Here is a 26,279-nt window from a genome sequence, read left to right as displayed (position 1 = left end):
TATAAATTTTTTTTCTAAATGGGTGAACTATACCTTTAAGTGACAGGCGTTTTAGTGACCGAGGCCCTGGCTGACATTTGGTAAGTCAAGCTGCCGTTCTGGATGGACAAATCTGATCTGTGGTGAGTCCATCAGCAGATTCTGTCCCAGCCTCGATGGTGAGACGGCCAGCGCACGCTCCACGGCTGAGCCTTAAATAAACAATAACAATAATAATAATAATAATAATAATAAAAACAACAACAAAGATGAAGGACAAATCAGTGAGAATCATCAGCCTCCACTTCCAACCATGTAGAGTTTAATGTCTAAGAAATCTTCAACACAACATGAAATGCCTGGGGAGAAACAAATTTCAGTGAATCAGACAAAACAATCCATGGCAGCACGTTGTTCTCAGTAACTTTGCTCCAGTATTTGGCTTCATACTGGAAGTGACATCGAAAAACACATTTGTATTAGTCCTCATTCCTGACTGCAAACGTTCATCAGTATAGAAACTCATCATATAGCTTGAAAAAATGTAAATCTACTCAAATGTGGTTAAGTCCTCTTTTGCTTTCAAAAAATAATGAAGATATAAAATTAGAATAATGTACTCAATATTACTACAAATACAGTACTAACAACCACAGTTTTGTTTGTTTTTTGTTTGTTTTTTTCAGTCTGCCTTTCTCATTTTGGGCCAGCAGAGGTCAGACAGCACGTTTCTAATGCTTCATGATTTTCATTCCATTCGTTTTCCACCTGGCGACAGTGGCTGACAGATCCATAATTCATGAGCCATTTTACCAGGCAAATTGTGGACTAGAAGAGCGCCTCAAAACAGATGACCTGCCAAAAAAAAAAACAACAACAACATCAACTAGGGAGACAAAATTCACCCGCTCACGGCTGCCAGGTGGTGTTACCTTCCCAGCCTGCCTTCAATGCACATGTTACAAAGGCATGATGACCAAAACCTTCAAAGCCACGAGGAACACAGTAACCGCTGACATGACATGCTCATGATACGTCCAAGTGCCTTGATTTGCAGTCACTCGTTGCAAGGATCGTCCGTTTTCCATATGTTCTGTTTCGAGGTCGGTGCAATTTATGTGATTCTGATAACGTCACCGGCCTCTGTTGTACAACTTCTAATTTGACTCTGACAATATAAACCAACACGTCACAGGTTCAGACTCTCTGAGGCAAAGCTGAAAATCCACTGGTACTAACTTGAGATGATTTTTCAAGAGGTGCTGGACTTTCTACCTTGATTAGAACAGCTAAAATCTCAGTTCTTTTACTCAAGAAATAATAATATAATGTGAGCTATCATGATAAATTCTCTCTGGGAGAGGCATTTAGATAAAACAAGAGTAAAAGTAACATTCAGGTCGATCGTTTGCATGGGGAATGTTCGACAAAATGGAGAGGAGTGCTGGCGGTGACGCAATTTGCAGCATTAAAGAATTTTATGAATGTCTAACCCTAATGATTTAGTTTTTTCTGTGTGTATGTATATATATATATATATATATATATATATACTGTATTACTCCTGGAAATAGTCTGATCCATACTATCCAGAACAGTGTAGGAAAACTGTTTTTGACCCATTCTGGAATGTGATCTTGTAAAAAAAAATGCCTTCCGAAAGAGCAATCTATTTGAAATATAATTTATGGAAAAAAAGACTTTGCTAAAGCGGATAATCCATAATGATGATGCGTAATACTTTAATGGTATATTGTTCTTTCAAAGCTGTTATATTATAAAGAAAAACTAACATGACTGTGAGTAATTGTGCAAATAAACACTTGACATCAAACTAATAAACCTGATAGACTGACATGATGTACGCAGGGCTGATAGTGGAAAAAAATTCTGAGCCTGAACATTTTCCCGTTTCCGGAACGGAAACATTATTTGAAAATAACCCTATTAACTATCTTGTAACTATCTATTGCCACATTGCTCCCATTCTCCTCTATCCAAGCCCAGCGCCATTTATTCTTGACGCCTTTATCGACATGTTTGCTGTCTTCGGGCCTCATGAACCTTCATCCTGTGGGTTGCAGCGCGTCACTGAAGGCTAATGAGGCTCACTTTCGACGGCACATGGAGCGCCTGATTGTCAACACCCAAGTCCCGCCGCGCTCTACTTCTGACTGGCTAGTAGACCTATTGTTAGTGTGGCTGAGAACAAAAGCTGCGCTTCTATTGGATCCAGAGAAATGTCTGTTAGATAAATCTGGACGAACCCTTTTTTTTTTTTTCCACAGTCACGCCGGTACACCGGAGATCTGGAATGCTATCAGCCCTGTGTACATATGTGTGTGAACTGATAAAGGCAACAACAAAAGAGAATAAAGTAAATGACTGCATGAAGTTGAAAGTCTAGTATCACGCAGTAAGGCAACTGAACATCTCTGCTCACTTTCCTGCCTGAGAGCTCGATAAAAACGCTGCGGAACAGACCGGATTCATCCTGGACTCTTTGCTCTCAAAATAGAAAACGAGAGAGAAAACTATTAATGAGCATTCGGTGTCTTGGCAGTTTCTTCTGGAGTTACCGTCCACAGGTGAGAGGTTTTTGGAGAATACAGCCAAGGGTTGTCGAGGGGTGAGGCTAATGGCACTGGCAAGCCAATCAGCTTGAAAATGTGGATACTGAAGTTGAGCTGCTGACAGAAGAAGCCGTTTTCCCTTAGAGACCTTGGATTTTGATACAATAAGAGAAAACTGCCAACGTGTACCGTAAGGATTTGGTACCGCAATACTATGGTTTTATTAAAATATGAAGCAACATTTGTGCAGCTTTGTCAAAAAAAAAAAAAAAAAAAAGAACAGACAGGGTCACTGGAGTGTAAGAAGGAAATCTGCCTCTAGGCAGCTTCACTTGAAGTCTTTTCCTTGAAAAGTGTCGTTTTCATGTTTTTGGAGAGGTTACTCAGTGACTAACTTCTTTAAAACTGAAGTCGTTTCTCTCCCCGCTCTACTTCATTAAACATCGGATTGACACGGCCATGCACTCTCTGTCCTGACGAGCTAAACATTCAGAGGTCCATAAACCCCTTCTAAACTTCACGAGGACATGCCACAGGGTACAAAACACAAAAGAAAACTGCAATGACCAACGCGACAGCAAACACAGCTTATAAAGAATCTAAGGCAAAGAAGGACAAGTAGCGGGGTGGTGAATTGAGGAGCTTTCTGATCACATACAGGCTATCACTTTAAGTATTTATTGTAGCCCAACGCTAGCTTTGAAACAGACATGCTTTCCTGATGGGGAACTCTGTGCTCCTGCGGCGCCCTGATTCCTTGGCGGGGTCTGTAAGGATGAGCAGCGGGAGGCTTTCAGACTCGGAAGCTCTCTCCCTTTCCGTCAATGTGACGCAAGCGCAGGTAGACGTCGGTGCCGATGCCCTGCATTGACTGAATGGACACGGAGCCGCCAAGGTACTCGGCGTAGGCCCTGGATGTGGGCAGCCCGAAGCCGAACCTGCACACCACAAAGACAGAAGGAGCGGGGCTTTAGGCGGGCTGGAGGGACGGAGTTAAATCTGAGCTGGTGGTTTCATGCCTGGTTGAAAAGGATCTGTTGTGATGTTATAGGCAAAACAGAAGCCCAAGTGTATGGCAGAAGTCAAGAGGGCATAAGCATTATCCCTCCACTTTGGTAAACACTAAACAGGGACAGGTCACCGTGACATCTCTTACCCATGCATGGGGCCAGACTGGGGGCCGCTGTTGGTAATGTTATTTAAGAGGTTACTCATGCGGGGGTCCTGCGCACTCTCCTCGGCTGTGCTGAAGTGGTAGTCCATCACCTTGTCGATTATATTGTGAGGAATGCCGCCACCACGGTCTGAAATCCTGGAGGGAAAAAAAAAAAAAAAATGATGAATGATATCGTGACCGGTGAACACAACACATCTAGGCTTGTCCTTGTGCGTCAAAACAGCGTGCACACACAGGATGAGGTATCAATGCGGTTTTGTGTATAACAAGACTGTACAAGTGAGCCCGACTTCAAGTAAAAACTCGACTGAGCAACTTTCACTTGTAGTGGAGCACTATTTGACCAGGAGGATGTATACTTTGACTCAACAGAAGGGATTGTGTACTTTGTCCACCACTGGTTTTACAAATCCTGCATGCCGCATAACTTCTGTCTAGGCTGCCGTTTCTCTTACAGTTTCCCAGACTTTGGATTTGAGGTTCGATTCAAAGCATGTTAGCTCAACTGGAGCAAATCATTTCATCAACTTCTTTTGGCCAATCAATTAATTCAAATCAGCGTTAATTTGTTATCAATTCATCAAGACAATAAATGAATCCTTACACCGTATTTTAAATATTAGAAATTAGAAAAAAAAATGATTTAAACAAATTTTCCAGTGTCTCTTCAATCCAGAAGTAACTTTGTTTAGTTTAGTTTATATTACAGTATATTTAGTATCAGTACAAGAGTTTTATGGCTTCCTGAATGCAACTTTGGTATCATTCATGACAAATGATCAATATTTTGCATTCATTTCTATTTCCAAATCCCCAATCTAAACTTGTTTTGTCAGTGCCACAGATGTTAAAATAAAATCTTCTGCCATAGCTTCATATTTTGCTTTCCACTTTGCTGCTGGTAATGCTGGAAATTTCCCCACTGTGGGACTAATAAAGGAATATCTTATCTTATCTCTTATAGCAACGGTGACAGACAGGACATGAGCCCACTCACCTGATGACAAAGTCAGTGTCATTATTGGCAATGGTGACCACCACATCGGGCACATTGTATGGAGTGTCCAGATGGCTCTCCATAGTCGCCCTGAAGGAAACAGTTTCAGTTTCAGTTTCTTTATTTACCTCGATGCCGGAAAAACAACAATCACAAGACACAAGGTCTATACAAAGCAAAAAAAAGAGAAGTGATTAAAATAAAAAAAAAAGATACAAAAAAAAGAGAAACAACAAAAAAAAGGCTCGAGGAGGGACAGGAGGAAGCGTAGCTTATCTGTATCCTGCCCCCCTTTTCCAAATACAAGAGTACGCTCCTCAATGTCGTGTTTCCACAAAAATGTGAGTACAAAGGTACAAAATAGCATATATAAAAAGAAAGAAAGAAAAAACACTTTCTGATATGTGTCACAACAGTTAGTATGAAAGACACAAAAAGACTGTACTATATGTCAATATAAAAAAAGAAAGACAGTTATCATATCACACATCATACCTGTACAATATGACAAGCAAGTCAACTAATGCTTAACCAGCTCCATATACTTGTAGTGATCCATAAAGAATTGTTTATAATTACGTTTAAATATGATCATGTTACCACTCAGTTTTATCTTCATCTCAAGGTTATTCCAAAGAGTTACCCCACAAACGGACATACACATTCTTTTGAGAGGAGTACGTACTACAGGATGTTTTAAGATTTGAATTCCCCTCAGTTGATAACCCCCCTCTCTGCGAGAGAAAAAGATTGGAATATTCCTTGGTACATTGTTGTTTAGAATTTTATACATGAATTGGCCTGTTTTGAACTTAACCAGGTCCGGGAACTTCAATATTTGAGAGGCTAAGTATAATTTATTTGAATGGTCCCGATAACCCGCATTATGTAGTAACCTGATGGCTCTTTTCTGCAAAGTGCATATCCGCTGAAGGTTACTTTTATAGGTGTTGCCCCAAATCTCAACACAATATGACAAGTAAGGAGTTATGAGTGCATGATACAAACAGGTAGATATCATGCGGCTGGTGCACTGGTTTGTCACTGTGGTAAAGCAGAGGCCTTTCTTTTGAGTACCAGCTTATGCATGTGGAGGGTCATGAACTTAAATTCTGGATGCACTGAATGGATTACATGTTTGTAGTGCACACACACCTCGATAAAGGCATGAAAACAAAAATGTACTGACATGCTGAGAAATGCTTTTACTGGCCTAGAAAGACCATCTGCCATCGTTTCCCTCTCATATTAAAGTTTTTCCTTTTTTTTTTTTTCTGTGCATTCTTTGAGATTTGTAATTGTGATTATAACTGTCATAATAGAAACATGAAAATTTTTGATGATTACCTACAGCTGGTTTGCAATGACAAACTATCACTAAGGTATGCTGACATTAAATTCTTTCTGTAAATACCATTAAAGCAAAGTTGTTTTGGACACTGTGCCACACTAAGCTGGCGTTACACAGTATAATAATTAGATAAGGTCTGCTCAAGGTTGGTACACACTTCTTTTTTGTGCCAGTTATACAAACAGTGGCACTGGTTGAATCTGTTTTCGGTTCACAATTGTTCAGTGTCTCACTAGGCGAGCTGGCTTCTTAAGGAAAGCTTTAAAAAATTTTAAAAACACCACTTAACAACTATATTTAAGACATTTTTAGACTGTTTAGGGCCGTGTGAATAGCCTCAAATGGATAGCTTCTCTCTCATAAGGAGTGTCTGAGAGGGAATTACATTTCTATGTGTCAGCAAGAACTATAGCGAGTACACTCAGTAATGTAAACCAATCAAAATGCCTGTCGTAATTACAAGAGTAGGCAGACAATAGTTGAGAGCGATCGGTTTTCTAAACAGCCCCGAGGCCTCTCCTCCCTGTTCTGCTCCTCTCCTCCAGAACAACATTCAACAAGATGAATGGAGGGAATGCAGCCAAATTTAGCACAATGGCTCCTGCCAGCGACAGAGTGTTCTGATAACGAGGCCCGCTCAGGATGTCCACCGCACCGGGCAGGGAGCGAGCTCAGGCTGCAGCCACGACGCAGAAATAAATCCAAGCCGCCCATCCTTTTTATCTCCACACTCAAAGATTGAAGGAACCCAATTTTGCCTTTACAGAACATGTAAGGCGCCTCGGCCTCTTATCTTAACTTTACCGTCTTATCTGAAATATAAGCGAGCTGCCCTGTAATGACAGCAGACACAAGTTACATGTTTAAGTGAGATAAGATGTTGCCGTTGGACAATAAAGAAATGAGCTCCTGAGGCATGTGGTTTATCATGTTTCTAAATAAAAACAGAAGAAATGCAACCAGTTTATGGAGTCTTCTTCACGAGGAGAAGAGGGGAGAGGGCAGGAGCGGCAAGCCAGTAGGGGGCGCATGTTTAACAGCTTTAATTGAACGCCTGGGTGGAGGGCAGGACTAGTGAAAAAATGTGAACATTTTATTGGTTGTAATTTGCAGCATGAGGTCACCTTTGTTTTCCAGGAAATTAAAGTGTTGCGAGTTCAATTCATGGGGACTTTAACACTGTAATGTTGCTATAACATGAAACTAAATGCAAAACACAAACACTGTTTCTTTTTTTCTGCCTTTCCTGTCTTTTCTTCTTGCTGAGTCTGTCCAAGTCACGGTTTATTTTGCAAGCTTTAAGGGTGCAATTAACTGCGGACAGCTTTGCTGACAAACAGGGTCACAGAACAGAAGTCGTTTGGTTTAGTGGGTTAAGCACCAAAGATCATCTGTTTGGTAGCAGAACGCTCTTCATTTGTGAGTTTTCAATTTGGTGTTTTTGTGCTGCTGCTGTGATATCTGAAGGGAGGAATACAGGAAGTGTCTTGATGGTTTTATTATTGCTGTGGTCTCTGCCTCTGTACACAGAGTTCCTCCACCCATTCAAACTCAATTATGAACCCACAAGAATGTGACCAAGTTTCATTTCAATAAGCTTCTGCACTGCCACAACATTTATTTCCATCCAGAGTCACATTAGCTTTTCACCAAGATCTTGTATTAACGGGGAGAGTCAGGCTGATGTGTAAAGTCTGTGCTGGCCAGTCCACGAGTGAAAATGATGTCTCATGCTCCCTGAACCAATCTCTCTCATTTTGAGCCCGATGAATTCTGACATTGTCATTTTGGAGTATGCCCAAGCCATCGGGGGGAAAAACACACTGATGGAAAAGTCGGGCCATACAGATTTCACTCTTAAAACATAGCCGTGACTTCTACTGTTGCTTTTTTATGATTTGATCAACCAAACGTTTAAGTGATCTCCCATCACGATCATTCAAAATTTTTGTCTGATCACATTTCCTCTTCGAAGATGACGGCTCACGGTTATCCCTCCAGGTTTTAATAGTGCACTGGCATTTCTTAACCCAATTTTAGTAGTTTCATCAACCTCTCAGACCAATAATTTGACCTTTCTGAAACAGAGAAACATCTTTTCCACGACCACTGGACATGTCTTCCCTCATGGTTGTTTTAAGAAATGAGAAGCTGCTCGCCGCATCGGTTAGGGTTAAATAACTTGTTGCCAGGACTCTTGCCTATTTGCTTTGTTAAATCCAGGTGGTAACTTTTTTTTGACCAGGCTGTGTATTTTTCATCTATTTGCTCTGTGGTAACAATGTGTTCTCCTGTTTTTCAGACTCGCTACTCCACTGCTTGCGAGTAAACAATGATTGTTGTGGAGCACACCCCTCTCTGAATTTGCCAGCTGCAGTTCTGTTAGGACTCCTGTGGCTGGATGACACCGTTTGTGTCTGGCAGCAGAAGTAATCATAGCTCCTGGGGTGAGCTCTTGACACACAAACAGGATTTTTCAGTTGCGTGTTTGTTTTACGGGTGTGACCCCCGGAGGAGTTGAAAATTGGCAAAAATGTTCCTTTAATTAAAACCAGAGCATATCAGCATATTTCTCTACCAGGGGTACACGGGGTTACACAGGTTTTAACACTATAGTGGAGTATATATATTTGATTATGAAGTTCAAAAACCTTATTTTACATCTACACCTTCTTTGATCAGATACCCAAAAACACAGAAGGTGAAATATATATTGTGGATTGTAAGTTTAAGTGACGGTGTTACCTCATGGCGTTCTTGAGGAGTTCAGGCAGGATATAATCCAGTGGCAGAGGGATGAAGGGAAAGCGAGCGGCAACGTGGCCGTTGATCCTCACCCTGGGAGAGTTACCATACTGGTGCTCACACAGACGCCTGGTGGAGAGGAGGGATTACATTCAGGGCATGGACCGATACAAAGGATGTCACAAAATAAGCCATTGATCTATACAGGACCAGCACGTATGCAAAGAGCTGGCTTTAGATATGGGAGAGGACTAGTAACACTTCCCATCACACATTTTTAAATGAACACACTTCATGGCAGAACACTCTTAGGAGGATCACGTTTCATCAGACACCTTTTAAACACCTTTTTAATACCAGTTTCATGAAACATACAAGTAATCTGGCAAATGAAATAAGTATGAAAATGAAAAACAGCAGAACCAGCTGACTGAAACAACGGCACACCACAAATTCACAACAACTTCAACACCTCTAAAGCTTAATTAAGACCTTAAACACTTTTACACTTTTGGATATTACTTTCTGATTAATGGCATTTGTGTCCCAAGAAAAACTCTTGAGACATGAAAATACTGCAATTACATGTATATGTTGAGCTTTTAGTACTCGACCCAGACACTCGCACTGTATTTACAGCAACTATGTCTTTTAAACAGAATTCAACCAGCCTGCACTCAGTTCTGTGCAAGTGTAGTTAGGGCCTCGATAAACTGCAAATAGCTGAAAGAGTGCATCTACCTAGAACCTTAAATATCCAAAAGTCTGGCTCTACCTACCACAATCACACTAATGGGCTTACAGGATCAAGGCCAGTATATATATATTGATATTTTTTTTGCAATGTGTTATAGTCGACAATAAAGAAAGACCAAAAAAAAAAAAAGGGAGAGTAGAGTGTGTGAGACAAGCACCGTACATCAGCGGTCCGCAAACCCTGTCCTGCAAGTTTTTGTTCCAGCTCTACTCATGCACACCTGATCCAGTGAAGGGCCAAACGCTTTCATGCACACATTGTTCAGTTTCAACCAATCAGCATGGAGTCCGTAAAAATGGATCAGGTGTCCAAGAGTGGAGCTGCAGCAAAAAAAAACTTACAGGACAGGGGCTCTGGAGGGCGAGTAGTGTTGGCTTTTCCAGAGCGCATACGTCCTGCTCGAACAACAAGGCTGTTCCTTTCTACAAATAAGGCCCAGATATGCAGCGATCTGTCAGCAGAACGTGGAGGACACATCCTCTGCATCCCATAATCCATTTTGCACAGTTGTCACAATCAAAAATACTTTATTGATCCCCAAGGGGAAACTGGGAGGGTCATTTTTGGAAAGCTACAGTACCAAGTGAAATGGCAAGTGAAAACTACATTCAAATTTGATGCAAATGCAGGTGCAAGTTATTATTCATAATGTTGTCTTTTTAAAATTTAGAGTGAATGCAAAATTTTAAAATTCAACTGTAATCACATCTTGTCATTAGCCACCTAAGTTAACTGGCAAAACTAAAAGTAAAGTAGCACAACGAGGATTACAACCTTTGCAGTTTTGGTCACATCCAATTTGTCAACAAACTTTCTTGTGGACCAATGTTTAAGGAGTAATGAAAAACAGCTGTTTCATGCGGTGAGGCGACACTAAGGCGAGCCCAAGATGACGCAAAGGGGAATCCTCAGTAGACCACCAATTAGACCAGTTAGCAACCGTTAGCTAGCCAGACGGTGTAGCCATCAGTCGTCTGAAGACCACATCTTCATGGACCGCATCTTTGGAAGGAGGCGGCCCCTGAATTGGGACACAGCTATGGTGAGTGCTTTAGCCAACTGGGCTACGAGGACATCCTGATATTTTACCTCTTAAGAAAGCAGATTTCAGACTTCAGTTCACACCAAGCCATTTTCTTCAAAACCACAGAATCAGATTGTACAAAGAGCAAACTAAACACCATTGCTGACAATAAAAAGCTGAACTGAGTTTCGGCTTGTCACTCTTCTTGTCCTTGCGTGTGCGCACCTTGCCATTTTCTCCATGATTTGTTAAGCCACCCTACCTCAGGTTGCTTTTTGATATGATCACAAATCCAGTCATCAATCCAAGAACAAAAGGCAAAACTGCGTCACCCTGGATACGAACTGATAAATGTCAGCTTTTACAAGCAAGTGCATACACGGTGCCCCTGATCTTTCTTTTCAGCTATCAAAAGTCAGTGACTCCAAAAAGGACATTTGATAAGATAACGGAAGATAAATAGGAACGATAGCTCGTATCCAGTCCACAGCACCGGCCACTGAAACTTGTGTCTGCCTCAAGCCTTATCAGCTGAACTCTGACTTTCCAGAGGCAAATGAGAGCAGGGAGTCAACAGAGCACTCATACAGTGGTAGAAGGTCATCTAAAGATCATCTATAAGCAAATCCAAGTGAACAAACACAACACTTACCTTGCAAAATCCACCCACTTCTCAATAATCTTTTTTGGGGAGAGACGCCTGCATATGATCCCCACAAAATCAGGCTGAAAGGAAGACAAAAATACATTAAAAAAAAATAAATAAATAAAAAAATCACACACACAAAAGCAGACAAAATTACAAGATTCAAAAAGCGATTTATAACATGGAGCTTGCTAGTACACAGCTCTGCTCCTTCACTGCAGGGATGTGCCCTCTCCTACCAACCCTGCTAATTTAGGTATCACCTAATTTCAATGTCACCCTGTTCTCCATCGTAATAATCCTCATTGGAAATTACTGTAGCCTGATAGTGGAGAGGCATCATCTTGTTCATTGCTTTCTTTCCCTGCATGGTTTGAACTTTATTACCGTCTGATTAGACTAACTGATATCTCTGTTGTCTTTGAAAGATGTTTGCTGCCTGCTGCTTCCACACTGCAAGGTTTTAAATTAGGACTGAATGACATCATTTTGATTCATTGTCCAGCCCTAATCTAAATCAACTTTTTTCCCTTTGAAACACTGGTAATCTCAATTTCAACAACCATTTACGAGCATTTACCAAACATTAGCAAGAGATTTTGCAACTCAAAAATGAGCAAAATTGAGTGCAAAGCTCTGGATATCTACCCCCAAAAATGCACTGAAGCACATGAATTTAATACATGCAAGGCGCTTGTGCCTATTAAAACAATTTTTGTCAAGGATCTGTGTGCTCAAATGCCTTCATCTGGCAGATATCCAGAGACTTGTGAAAGCACTCATCCCCAGGCTGAAGTGCAGGATATAATGCTGTGAAAAACCACTGCACCTTCATTTAGAAATACTGTCACTGTAGTACAATTTCATACTCTGGATGCGGAATATCCAAAATTCAGACTTTGCACCTCAGATAGACAGTTGCTCTCTCCACAATAGGCAAAGTGGATTAGAGAAAGGGGGCCAGGGTGTCTACTTAAATTCCTGCTCCTCACTACTACAGATGGAACGACTTTGTGCAGTGATATGTTTGATTCCTGAACGATGGAAGATCAGGCAGAAATTTAGGATATGCCATGCTTCAAGGGAAGGTGGGGCAAAGATTTCTGCCATGCGCTCGAATCACGATGAGGCTGATGTAGAAAATAATCCAACAGGACTAGCTGACTGGATGGAAGTATATTAACTTAACTAACCTGAGTGTTTTGACACACAGCCTTCCTGAAATGACCCTGAGGAAGGCAATATACCCAAATGCAAAGGTTAAATGAAGTTTACAAACTTCCAGTTTATCATGTGAGAACTTGTGTTTCTAAAGTTGTTACACAATTCCTTGACTCATTCTCCTAACTTATGTGGAAGTAACAGAGAGCTTGTGCAAAATTCACACACAAAAAACCAAAAACAATCTTTTTGAATATGTAGGGGCAACAACAGTGAGTTTGACAGAGACAGGCAGAGACGTACATTGTCTTCATGGAGGGCAAGATGGTGTGTAGCCAACATGCGGATTCCCAGGCGAGAGCACAGTGTGGTGTCAAGAAAGTTGCGGATGATCGTCTCATCCTGCAACACCAGGGAAACAAACACTGAGTGGCTCCACACATTATGTGCTGAGTTTCAACATGTTTCAAGACTGCTGAATTATGGCTGAAAATTAACTTTTTCCATTTTGAGATTCAAATTGTGTAAATTGAAATTCATGTTTTACATCAATGTCAACAGACGGCAACGATGCAAAGCCACTTGTCACATGTAGTCAGTGCATTAAACAGAAACAGTCAACTAACACAGGGTATCTGCAGGTTTCATTAGCCTAACTTTAGACTTTTCAAGACCTTTTGTAATGTTACAAAGTTAATAAAAAGTACCACACGCGATTACAAATATTTCTGATTTAACATAGCTACTAAAAAATTAGGAGATATAAAAAAAAGGGATAATAAGTGCTGGAGTTCCTAAAGTCCAACTGTGTTAATAAAGGAGCAATAATCAATAAATAAACATGCAGCGTTAAAAAAACTGTCATATGGTTAAAAACAAAAAACCTCTAAAAGCTGGATTTAATACGATGGTCTAATGCACTTTTTCAGATTTTTAAGGACTGATGAAAATGAAAAAAAAAATGGTATAACTGTTTCAAAAGGGGGTCCATACCACAGTTCAAACCTGAAGCGGGATGTAGGACAGGTATTAGAGATGTAGTCTTTACCTGGATGTGTTTGCGACATTCCCTGAAGCCTTCGGCGAGCATGGTGACCACATCTTTGTGGTCATCCAGGAGCTGCTGCACCAGCTTGCTGAAACGAGTCTCCAACTCTTGGTCCGTGATCTATCAAAGGCACGGACCCACATCACATTAAAGGGCCATCGAATTATCAATGACTTCTACAAGCAACCAGGAGGAAGTGGACCACAGACAGATCTGACACAGCACCCACCACCCACCCCCTCTTCCCATCAGTGGTCTGTCATTGATGTAAATTAATATATTTAATTTCCTCAATAGAAAAAAAGTGAACAATCCAATTACAGCAAAAATCTAATATCTCCACATGAAGTCAGAGGAAAATTTCCCTTCAGAGACAAAGATACTGGAATAATTCTACCACTTTGTCCGTTCTTTTTTTTGGCTTTAAAACAAGGGTTTTTAGTCTTTGTAAATGAATTGAGCTGTGACACTGGTCTCTGACTTGTGGCTCAGTCCTCCATTGCTGACCAGTTAATAATGCAAGCCAATGAGTGGGAGATTATAGTTTTGAAAGCCAGAAATTTCAGCTCCAGAAAAAAAAAAGCAGACCAATTGTTGAGTCACTGCGATTGATTAACAACCACAACTATAAAACGAGGTAAACATCTTACTTATTGCATCTTAAAGAATCATTTGACAGATGGGCAGGATTTTCTTATTGGCACCGGTGCAGCCAGCCTAAAGGTTTGCTGGCACTCCTGACCATCTGTGACAAATCTTTTTCTGTCACTACATTGACAAATCAGTGTAGGTTCATGAGAGCTTAAATGCTGTCAAAATAATCTTTATCAGAGTACTACTGTGAATCCACTTAGTCCAAAACAGATCAGTCAGACATGGAGCCAGCACATGCAGACTAATCTGTCAAGTCCTAATATTACACGCCGGCTGCAGACAGTTATAAATATAGACAGTTCTCTCTGAGGGACCGGGAACTTGAACTTGGCAAAACATTCTCCAAACCAGTGTGTGTCAGTGTCAGTGTGTGTGTGTGTGACAGTCACTCACCGGGGGAAAGTCACTAAGTACATGGTAGGCTCGGATGTAGAGTTCATGCTGTAAGAAATGGGAAGAGACAGGAGGAGGGGTGTTGTGAGCATTCCAGCACAACTATGTCCACATGTGGCCTGCATACCAGGAAACTGGAGGATGCCTCTACGTGATGAATTCTTGTTACCAACATAGGTAAACAACTGACCCCCTGAAAATGTGCTCTGCTACACACTAAAATACAAAAGCGAACGACTAGTGTCTATCCCCAAGGCATCTTACTTTCATATTCTGCACAGAATCTGTTTCTGTGTGAACTCTCAATCAGACCTCTCTGATTTAAGGAAAACCACACAAATTTGTTTCAAAACCGGTCAAATAAAAAGTAGTTCGGCTTTATGTAAGCAGCATGGTGTAGATATGTAATACCAGAAGGAAGGAAATCTAGGCAAAAGTTCATCCAGTGACAAGGCTGGCAGGAGGTAAATGGGTTATGGAGGAGGGGCCACAGGGAAAAACAAGAACAGAGCGAGAGAGAGAACAATGTTCTCACACTTCGCCCATGAGGACCTTGAGAAATGAGAGATTCTGATTGGTGTGTGGATTTGATTTAGGAGCTGACTGAACAAGATGAAAACAGAAAAAATGTTAACGCTTTGGTGTAGACTCTATAAAACCCTTTAAACGACTATAATGGCAGCACCAGCACCATTCACAGGCCACAGTTACACTCATTTCAGGGCTTCTATAACATTCAGTGTGCATGCAGCAACAGGTCAAGACACATAAATCTGATTCTGTTCAGATTTCTATCTGATTTTGCAAAGCCAGAACCTGGAGGCGATTGTGCTTGCCTTGTGACAGAAACTTTGGTGCATATGAGCAATGAAAAGAGAGGAGGAGGGTGAATAGAAAGAGGTAATGCACATATACTGTAGATATAAATAAGTCCAGCCACATGAGACACACCACCTCCATTTACATACCAAGGATGGATCTTACTGTGATCTTAAAAATAAAGATAATGTTGGAATGGCAAGTGTACTTGTAGCCATCCATGAGTGAAGACATGGAATTGTTTTTATTATTACTGTTGATGCTGCTATCATTCCCAAATCTGAATTCACTTTAATTTTATGACCAGCCCCAAGTAAGAACAAATAGAAGCAGGCTGGTTATGCAACACAGTTTATTGGTTTGTTATTTCCAACACCCTTCATTCCTAAAGTGAACACGCAGAGCCCAGCTGAACACACTCTGCTGTCAGAGCCTCACAGTCACTCACAACAAATGGAAAACAACAAATTAAAACCAACAGTGAATTCAAAATTGTACATTTTGTTCTAGATAAAAAAATAAATAAATAATACTAACAAAAACTAGAAATCATTACTGTGAACTGATAAGGCAAATCTGTCACTTCAGGAGACATTTAGGCTAGTTACTCAACCAGGTCTCCACTCAAGGATGGGACATTTCCACCCACCATTCACCAAATATTGATCACTCTAAGCAGTGGCTGGTGAATGTGTTTGGTCCATTGCCCATATACTGGACATCCAGAGTGCAGGTGTTTACGCTGTTTTGAGTACTTTTATGGCACTTTTTTGGCCTTTTTGAAGTGTCCTCCTGAAGTTCGGGTCCTCTACCAGAGGCCTGGGTGTTTAACTCATTGGTTTTCAGAACAGAAAGCCCCATACTGCCAGCGTTTTAGAGCATTTTAAGTGATCTTTCAAGACCCACAGGATAGTTTGTTCTATGACTACGTAAACACTGAAACCACAAAAAGAAAGCATAGACTCTCCCAAGTCTAACTGACGCCGTCATTGGCGGTCAACGTTTCGATTTGAATTGACGTTGATCGAAGTCAATGGCAGCCAATGAGTTAAGAGTTCTGCACAGTATCTTAACTGTTCTGAGGACTTCACTCTTCTGGATAGAGACCTCAGATGTTGTTCTAGGAATCTGCCGGAGCCACTCTTCCACTATAGGGGTCACAGCTCCTCCTGATACCACTGGGACAGCTGTCGATTTCACCCTTCACATCTGATCTAGTTCTTCCCTCCGCCCTTGGTATGTCTCAAGCTTCTCATGCTCTAACTTCCCGATTGCTATACTGATCACTGCTGCTGTCTTCTGTTCCTTGTCGACCACCACAATGTCTGACTGGTCAGCCAGCGCCTGCTTATCAGTCTGGAAATTCAAGTCCCTCGGGATCTTAGCCCTGCCATTCTCAACCACCTTCGGCACCATCCCAGCCACTTGATTATGCCTTCCAGTGTACACCTTCCCAATTAGCATCTTACATCCTGCTACTAAATGCTGGACCGGCGGAGCGGGTTTTCTTGCACAGTCTGTACCTTGGATCTTGCCTGGTGTGGTAGACTTCTGCCTTCATCGATCTGGTGATAAGCACCTGTTCATGTGTTGCTTTGACCAGTGCCTAGCCACTGGTACAGGACGGGGCTGACACTGAGATGGTATCAGTCGATGGTACATTCCAAAAAAATACTTGATGACGCATCCGTTTCGCACAGTGGACAATTGAGAGTAGTTAGTTGTAGATGCGAAGATGTCTATAATGCCTGTTAATTACTATCAGAAGTGATGGTTATGTCGACAAACGCCATCATTTAGACTGACAATGCCCAGAATACAAAAATATAATCGCCACTTCCCTTACTGGGTTGCATAGTTACCTGCGTACTGAGTTCACATGTTAGTGAAATATCCTAATTAGCTGCTCTGTGTTCCACTGGGCTGCTAATCCACAACACTGTATTTATATCTTTATATCTTTCCATTAGGAAAATAAACGTCTCTTTTCTTGTTACTTTCCTGTTTGAATTGATGGTAAATTCATCTGAAAGCATCTGCAAGTAACTTCCACACAGTAACCCTAAGCCAAGAAGAAACGACCTAATAGTACTCTCACAAATAATTGTAATTTAAGCAGTTAATGAGGATTTTTCACCGCCATGTGGACTCATATGACACCCAGGTAACTCTATAACCCAACACTCTACCAAAGCTCAGTTTTGCTTTAAATCCGAGACACAATGCCCATGTTGGAGCCAACGTGGCTGTCACTGAAGCCTGTCTAAATTGCTCGATTCGGAGAGGCCAAACTTTGATCAATCTCATATGTGCACATTATTAGGTATTTGATTTTGCGTGCAGCAGTCACAGGTTTTAAGAACAGTGAGCAACGACAGCCAATGACAGCTCATGAGGATATCAGAAAGAAGAAATGTAAAATTAATATCTGGAAAGTACTCGTTGGAATGATGTTCCCAAGAGAAAGCTACATACACAGTGTTAACATCAGACAATGCAGTCTAGCTGACTGTTTTGACTGGACTTTGATGTTTGGCCTTGGTTATTGCTCATGCTGTCTTTCTCCGACAATAGTCCTCCAAATTTGGCATGCAGACATTTTTTTTCCTCATTCCTGTTTATTTCCATTGTTTACTGTGCCAACGCTGTGGTGACCAGAGAGAATGACAGGAAAGAAGGTGATGCCATGTGAACACCAGAGATCTTAGGTTTTTGACACGCGTATTGTTAAGAAGACAAATTCTGCGAACCTTGTTTCTGTGTGATCTTATTTTATCCATGTTCATTGTGGCAGACTGGACGCACTAAAAGCCTGACAATATAAGTAAAGCATTATGTTTGAGTCACATTCCTGGGACATTAATTGACACCCAACATGAAGAAGTTAATCCTGCTGAATTAGTGGAATTAGCAGAGGCAGCACAGGGTTTGGCATGAGATTTGCAAACTTACCACTTGCAGAATGGTGGGGTTGCACCCTATGATGAAGGGCAAATTACGAAAGCCCTTTATGCGATGGGCGATGCGTACAGGCAGCTCCTTGTGGAGGTACTTGGCACTGCTCTGAGATTACACACACACACAAACAAACAAACACAAAAACCACAAAGTCAAGTCTGAAATGCACTCCTTCATTACATCAGATTTAAATCTAAGATCTCACTTTTATTTTTTGTTAATCTGGGCTTCATTTTTAGAAAATCTGTTTCACAGAAGTTTTCCCTCAAATATTAAATCACTGCCCCGGTTTTCCCTCCACAGCCCTCATGTGAAATTCCAGATCTATTCTGTGGCTTTCACAAGCAAATCCAAGCACGTTCCCGACCTAAAAATGCCGCTCCCTCCTGGTTCGTTACCATCGTTTTCTGTCTGGTGTCCAAACTTATTGGGCCGAAACCCAAATCTAATTAGATGAAGGTGTGGAAACAAGTTTGAAAATACATTGCGCCATATTCCTGTGATGTGACCCGTTTTTAAAACTGGACCACACCTCTCCAACATCCACGACAAGGCTGAACAATATAATTTAAAAAAAAAAACGAATTGCAATAAATTTTATTATCAGATATTAAGATATGATTCACAATTTTAGTAGGAATGATCAATTCTCCATCATATTTTTCACTGAAAAAGCTATGATGATGACGTGATTTGTGCTGGGGACTGTGCCAAACAAACATGTTTTCTCACATCTAGAAAACACAATTTGTAGGCCAGGGTATCTCTGCAGGATCATAATACTTTATTCAGTCATTAACCTTAATTTAACCTCGGAAACGCATTGACAACAAATCCTCATTTTCACAGGGGCTAAGGAAAATTATTTACAAAAACTGTTTTGTCACACATTTTGCCTTAATCAAAAAACTGCAGATCCTATGATTTTGATATTGACCATGTTTGCGATTTTGCTAATATTTCCATTAACTGTTCAGCCCTAGTCCATGATATTCCAGATATTCCAAGACAAAAAAACCCTGAGTAAGAGAATAAAACTCATTTGATAACTCACAAAGATAAGAGCACAGGAGTGAAAGGAAACCACTTTCAGCCCTTAGGTCAAATCCGTTTGTTGAGTAGGTTATCATTAACCATGGAACAATTTTATTGCAGCAGCAGAGTAAACTTGTCCTTGTGTGACATGCATTTTCTTGGCTCTTTTCTGCCAAGCCACTGAATGAGTAGAGGACTTACCAAGATGTGGTGTCCATCAGGAGACTTCCCAGCATACAGCAGGGTGGCTGGGGTCAGCCGCACAGAGGCCTAAGCACAAAATAACACATTTAACATGTACAAAGGCAGGACATCAGTAGATTTGATTAAACCAAATGTTAAAAGGCTTTCTCGGTGCGCTCAGGAACTGAATTGGAGATCAATTTAAAAAGCAAATGAAGGAAAAAAATGGCCAAACTAGCCCATCTCTGATTGAAAATGGCACCTGAAAATGATCAAACTAAAAATGGGCAGAGAAAGAAAAGGAACAGGTGCAAAATAATGAATCAATTTCAAATGTTCCCATGATGTTCAGTAGGGATGGGACAGTATGCTTACCTCCCGATTAGACACAATACTTACTGATTGTGATTCTCAAATACTGTGGTTCAATATTACAAATAACTGTAATTTTTGCTTCTTGAATTATCCTCTAGTTTGTGGATGTTAAGTTTCATGAAGCTGTGATCACTCTAAAGGTCACAATAGGTTCCAAAAAATGGTCTCACAACAATGAAATGACAACTATAGGGGCTAACATCATCACACATTAAAATGTGGCTCATTGAATCCACAAGAGTCTCAGCTTTCCAGTCAAACCAATTGATGCAACTCCAAGACTGTTTAGGCCCCAGTCTGCACAAACATACCATTTTACAACAGGCCACAAGAACACATGTGGACTGCAGGCTTTGGGGCCCAAACTGCATGGGATTAGCAGAAGGTGGGCGTGTCTGCAGAGGGGAGAGCCGTGGCTGCCCCGAGAACCCATTATCATTCAGATAACTGGATGTCAAAATGCCTGTTTTCCCTTGTCAAAATTTTGCCAAACTCTGCAGCAACATTTAGTCCCCTTGCCAACAACCTAACATGACATGCTTAGTACCGACATATTCCTTAGGTCATCTAGTTTCATATCACTACTTTAAATCAATTCAGTGATGAAAAAATGTTTTAAAATTGTTTAAAAAAGAATTCCAGTACTTAAGTGAATCGATTTTTCCCCTGCCCTAAAGTTCAGTGGGGTTGGGGTCTGGTGACGGCAGAGGGAAAGCCGTGCAAGTCTGCACACTTTGCTTTTCCTGACCCAGCTTCAGCACAGCTCACTGTCCAGCTGGAGAGTGAATCCTTTTCCACACAGCTTTCTGACATGCCTCAGCAGAACAGAGACGTACTTCTCTGTAGTCAGTGTGTAGTTGATTTTGCGCAGGTCACCAAGTCCAGAACAGACAAAACATCCCCCCACCTGAATATTTCCACCACGTCTCGCTGTGGGTTTTCTGCACGGCTGCGTTAACCTCTGCAGCAGCCCTCTGCTCTCATTAGCTGGCTGGTTGCAACCAGAAAGTTCAAGCAGCAGTCTTAAATTGTGACTTTTTAAATCATATTTGGCACAAGCTAAATGTTTAAAACTGTATTCTCGTCTAGGACGTGGTTTGGAAACTAAGGCCACAGTTTTCCAGTTGCTTCACTAACTGGAGCTGTGCACTTTTTGCTCAGCTGGCTTTCTATATATTAGACACAGATGCTGATATCGCTCAAAGCTGTTTGACTGATATATATATATAAGCCCTCAAATGGTGTGGTTACTTTAGGCTTGGCTCATCTTCATTTGTGAAAATCTTAGTTATAAAAAGGTCACAATGTATTAGGAGCACACGTGATACAACATTTCAGTTTTAATATGTAGAGGGAGTAGGGCGTATAGGCCTACATCTGTGGTTTCTTTTTCCAGCAAGAACTGTACCTTGAAAAATGAAACTCTTATATTAGTAATTACAAAGGAGAAAAAAACTAATATTTCTTTAAAAATGTAGAAAAGTATTTTTATTAAACCAGTTTCCATACATGAAAGGAAGGATGAGAACGAACATGGTTTGAATCCCATCTATCCTATGGCAAGCAAGTTATTAAAAATGTCCATGTTCTCTTTCATGAATCAAAAAAATCACATTTAAAATTCTTATCCAAATGCAATTAAACATTTTAACAGCAATAACCTCATTCTCCTTAAATGGAGCCAGTTGTTTGTGAGCTGTAAGCAGACATCTCTGCAGTTCTGACTGTCCTGACCTCTCTTTGTTGTCCCTTTCCTGTAACTTTGATTTACTCATGTTTTATGTTGCCCTCTTGGCCACGCTGCTCTACCTGGTTAATAAAGGTCAGATAAACTTCCAGGTGATGTGGAACATGAACTACTGGCATATAAATGAGTTTATTACGTGTAACTTGTTCTGCCTCTATCAGTTACGCACAAAATATTATTTGTTTGCTTTGCAAGTTCCTGAAGGTGGATAAAAGGAATGCTGACAGATATGTTTTCTGCCTTTGTGAACCACTTTGTAACATTGATTTTAACAAGTACCCCATGAATAAAGATCATCATCATCATTATTTTATTATTATACTATCAACTTAGCTGTTCTCAGAAACAGAAGCGACTTGTGACTGGATAAACACACTCAGTGGCTTTTCAAAGTAAGCATAGGCTATATGCCTCTTAATAAATTGAGTTGGTGAGAGACGGAGGAGCCAGTATGAAAAAAAAAAGTTACTACTAACTGTGACCTTTGTAGCCTTTTTGCAATTAATGTCCCACGCAAATAAGCTTTCATTTCCTCAAAATCGTGATGCACTGGACTGCAGCGTGAAAGATGGCGTTTATCGGCCTGGGATAACTAACGTTAACTTAATGGGACGCCTTTTTGCAAGTTATTTCAGCATGACTGGGGCAGATTACAATACACTACCTTTATTTTCCAAGGATGGCGAGGTCATTTTATTACATTTTGTGTGGTCATTTTGGCTCACAGGTTAAAGTCAGGGTTAAGGCTAAGGTTGGGCATTAGTTACTGATGGCTAAGAATAAGGGAAGGCTGTGGACAATGAATGTATGTCAAGTGGGTTATGTCATCGCCATCCTAGGAATAAAAAATAACGCCCGCGGTGCAGTCAGCAGCCATCCAGCGTGACGCTGCGTTCGCGTCCGGCAAGGAAAAGAAACTCTTCGATAACAGGTCAAAGAAATGTCCTGGAAATGTCCAGTACAAACTGGTTTGAGACCATCAAGTCCAGTTAAGACTACATTTTCATGTGGAAAACTTTTCTCCTATTAACTCACTGACACCATTAACATTTAACGCCCTTCACGTTTTACAGAAAAAAATTTAAAAACTGTGACCCCACCATGACTGATGAGCGGTATCTATGCCAGCCTTATATAAGAACACACTGATCCTTTAGGGTCCGTGAAGGCACCATAGGCACTGGCTAACGGCTAGCACTGCATCCTGGCAGGCTGCAGCTAGCTACCCACTTGCTGCACTGGCACTATTTGAGGGACACGTCGTGGCAAACGTCAATTTCTTACCTTTTCTGCCGAAGTGTCAATAGCGGACTGGTTGTAAAACGACGTGACAGTTTTCGACCTCTCCCTGGCCAGCTCCGTGTATCCCTGCATCGACGACGTGGAGCGAAATCTCTGGCTTGTCGTCTTTGACATCGGCGGGACTGTTTTGGTGACGGGGGCCAGCAAGAGGCGGCTGAGCCTCGGCCTGGCCCGGCAGGTAGCACCGCCCAGCATCTCCAGCGCGATGCCCGCCACACCAGGACGCATTTGGAGACGAGCTATGGGTGAACAGGGCCGCCCTGTTCGGTGTGAGCTCCCGGTTTCACGGCTGCTGCGAGGCCATTAGGGTCGAGTCGTAGCCGTACACAAAGGCACGTATACAGTGGAGACAAGGGGTACAGGACGAGCTCCACAGCTATTGGTCGGCGCTGAGAAGACACGACGCTTCAGCCAATCCGCAGCCAGCAAAGAGGCGGAGCTACCATAAGAGCCCGCCCCCTTCACTACTGTAATATCTAGGAGGAGGCACAATGAGAGGCACTGATGCACAGAAAAAAACACATCCCAAAACACTGTCAACAACAAACCGGCACTACCACCTGCACTTGTGGGTCTGTTGTGTTGTTTAATTTTATTAATTTTAATAAAAAATTAATTTAGTTTAATTTTAATTTTTTTTTTTTTCTTGATGCCATAACCAGCCAGCTACAAGTTAAATCTAAAGCATAATCAGTGAATGTCAGATTCTGTTGTCAGTCCCTTATAATCAAACCACAGATTGTTTTATGATGATGAAGATGATTTTTATTATTATTATTAGGAGAAGTGAGTATTTTTGAATTCGTGTTGTGCACCAGCAATCATTCGTACTCAGAGATATCCATCACAGATGAGGCGCAGATAGGCCTCACAGTTCCTCCTATAAGAGTTGCATCAGTGGACCAGAATGCAATGCAACTAGTCCACAACAAGAAAAGGGAACAACACACGTGGAAAGGTGTTGTGGGAAATGTAGGGAAACCAGGACGGGAGTGTCCGGAAAGAGAATGTGGATCAGTTTGGATCCTGAGTTGCTTCCTGATGAAAAGAGCGTTGATTCCGTTTCTGATGCAGTCCCACTTAAAAGCCACCGTATGTTTTCACCTTGAATTTGCTGGTTAAAACTCTCAAAATAAGAGAGAGAAGTCTGATTTTAAAATATTGTGACACAGTGTGCATACTTTTGCTGCATACTGTATTTACATGGATATCAATGAATACATTAACAAAGAAGAATCCAGCCAAGACACTGATATTGAATTTTAATTAATTTGGACTTGTCAGTAAAAAAGTGCTGGTAAGTTGGTGGCTGACAGAAAGAACAGAGCGTCGTCTGTCATTTCTAATGCAGCCAGGGTTTTCTCTTCTTGTTTTACTTAAAAACAGCTTCTCAGACTTTGGCTTACAGGATAGAAGGCTAGCAATTTACAAAGATGAAGAAAATACAGTAAAAATAATAGTGCAGTGATCAGTTTGCAAGCTGGCTGATAAGCATAGCATTATACCGATGACAATAGTGGGAGCTTACTCTTGAGATCCAAGTTTCTGTTTTTACAGATTATCCATCCACCATTTAACACAGTCGAGTATCAGCCTGTCTTTGTTAAATTACACAATGTCATTAAAGAGACATGTTACATTACCACAGCTCGGCGGTGAGAGGAGCAGGCAGAACAAGAGTGATTTTTTTATGTACAAACCCAACTTGAATTTTGAAGGAAACCTTCCCTTGTTTGAAAAATATGTACTCTGCTAGTAAGCTCCTCACTGGCTGTGTGAGTCAGAGCCTCGCTTTGCAACTTATCTCAATGGGGACAATTTTTTTTTCTTCACAAATTGCATGCAATGCCTCCCCATCTACGCAGACTGCAGGGATTTTTTCTTTATGACACTGACTTTGAGTCCGTTAGATGTCAGTACTTTAGAGATCAGTGTCTTCATTTGCTGCTTACTGAGCAGCCGTATCTGAAATGTTTGTGATAACAATCTTTACAGAGTTGTGAAAAGGGCAGAGCTGCAGGTTCTGCAAGTATTTCCACTTTGTTTTTCCCCATTCCCCAAATTCTTCCTTTAATGATAACCACAATATTACTCAATGCAGAATCGAGAGTCTCCTGCATAAATTGATGAATACTGCAAGACTGTGATACGGCCACTTTTTCTAGATAATTCAACTTTGTCTGAGAAATTTCCTTCTATGGACCCCACTGACCATTACTACAGTGAAGATGTAAGCTAAAGTTGTGAAATATATTCAATATTATATCACGCTGTACCTGTTCACACTTCAGGATTTTAAGCTCAGATTCATTTGTTTCTTGAGGCTCTGTGGGACTTATACAAGGGTTTTCTTCTACCTGGTTCATACCTGGTATGAACAGCTCATTCTCTTCATTTGTATATCGCAATAGAAGACAAAATGAACTTAATCAGTTGGATCTGTGGGACTTGTTGATGACTTAAAGTTCTTATTTACACAGCGACTAGATGTTTTTTTGACGAAATGCTATGGCGGACTTGTCCCCTAAAGATGTGTACACAGCCTTCTACTGTTGACCTTTTTTTTTTTTTTTTTTAAACAAACTTTAATTACTTCAACACAGTTGCTGAACATTGCACAAAAAGTAAGGAAATTTGTGTTTGGTAGTTATTTCTTTGTTGTAACAATGCTTCTTGGCAATAAATCTTATACCGTTGGAAAGCCTGTTTATTTTACAGAAGATATGGCAAATTTTTCATGGGCGCAACCCACATACTCAGCTCTGCTGCTCATCCCACATATGTACGTTCCTTACAAATGTGGCTCAATTTAAAAGGGAAATAAACAGGCTTTCCAAAGGTATAAGATTTATTGCCAAGAAGCATTGTTACAACAAAGAAATAATCTACCAAACACAAATTTCCTTACTGTTTGTGCGACGTTTATTTGCTTGTACTGATGATTTAACCGGGAGGGTCTTCAACAAACCTGAAAGTTTAGGTTAGAAAGCTGGCTAGAGAACTGTGGAAAAGATAGTGCTCTATCCTGATAAGAGTGATTTGAATCGGTGCAAGAAAGGCTGAATGGCAGAATAATAAGCCATAATAAACCGAGCAGTTTCCAATGCAAGGGCTGGAAATGCTCAAACTGACAGCCACGTAAAGCTGCATTCACAAGATGAATGGCAGTTTTACTTCTGGAGCCCTAATTAACTCATAAAACCCCACCCACTTCATAACTCGATAGGCCAGTTGGCGGCTCTCAAGTTAGTAACCGTGTTGAGCTCAAGTCCTAATTGTTCCCATTTCTCTACATTTCAAACTGCTTGTGAAAGATGTAAAGACCTCCTCTTCACCACATCAGGAAAAGAATACA

General features: G+C 41.0%; 1 protein-coding gene across 1 annotated transcript; it reads right to left on the bottom strand.

Annotated features, from left to right (window-relative positions):
- Window positions 1-279: 279 nt before the first annotated feature.
- bckdk (branched chain ketoacid dehydrogenase kinase) lies at window positions 280-23,276 on the bottom strand. Its single transcript, XM_030068886.1, has 11 exons — window positions 22,907-23,276; window positions 19,519-19,587; window positions 18,277-18,387; window positions 14,506-14,553; window positions 13,459-13,578; window positions 12,714-12,812; window positions 11,256-11,329; window positions 8,823-8,951; window positions 4,727-4,816; window positions 3,709-3,864; window positions 280-3,490 (listed from the first exon to the last, which is right to left on the bottom strand). The coding sequence occupies exons 1-11, from the start codon at window positions 23,150-23,152 to the stop codon at window positions 3,346-3,348; spliced, it is 1,287 nt and encodes a 428-aa protein (XP_029924746.1). The 5' UTR covers window positions 23,153-23,276; the 3' UTR covers window positions 280-3,345.
- Between the last annotated feature and the right edge of the window lie 3,003 nt (window positions 23,277-26,279).

Source organism: Myripristis murdjan, chromosome 14, assembly GCF_902150065.1.
Source record: "Myripristis murdjan chromosome 14, fMyrMur1.1, whole genome shotgun sequence".
In the NCBI taxonomy this organism is placed as follows: domain Eukaryota; kingdom Metazoa; phylum Chordata; class Actinopteri; order Holocentriformes; family Holocentridae; genus Myripristis; species Myripristis murdjan.
This window is presented reverse-complemented; position numbering and strand designations above follow the sequence as displayed.

Bases quoted from the DNA above. Each gene is read 5' to 3' on its own strand.
- bckdk (XM_030068886.1), bottom strand. From the start codon at position 23,152: ATGCGTCCTGGTGTGGCGGGCATCGCGCTGGAGATGCTGGGCGGTGCT. The intron at 19,588-22,906 runs GTAAGAAATTGA...TTTTGTGCTTAG, and splicing joins TTGACACTTCGGCAGAAAAG to GCCTCTGTGCGGCTGACCCC. The intron at 3,491-3,708 runs GTAAGAGATGTC...TGTGGTGTGCAG, and splicing joins CAGTCTGGCCCCATGCATGG to GTTCGGCTTCGGGCTGCCCA.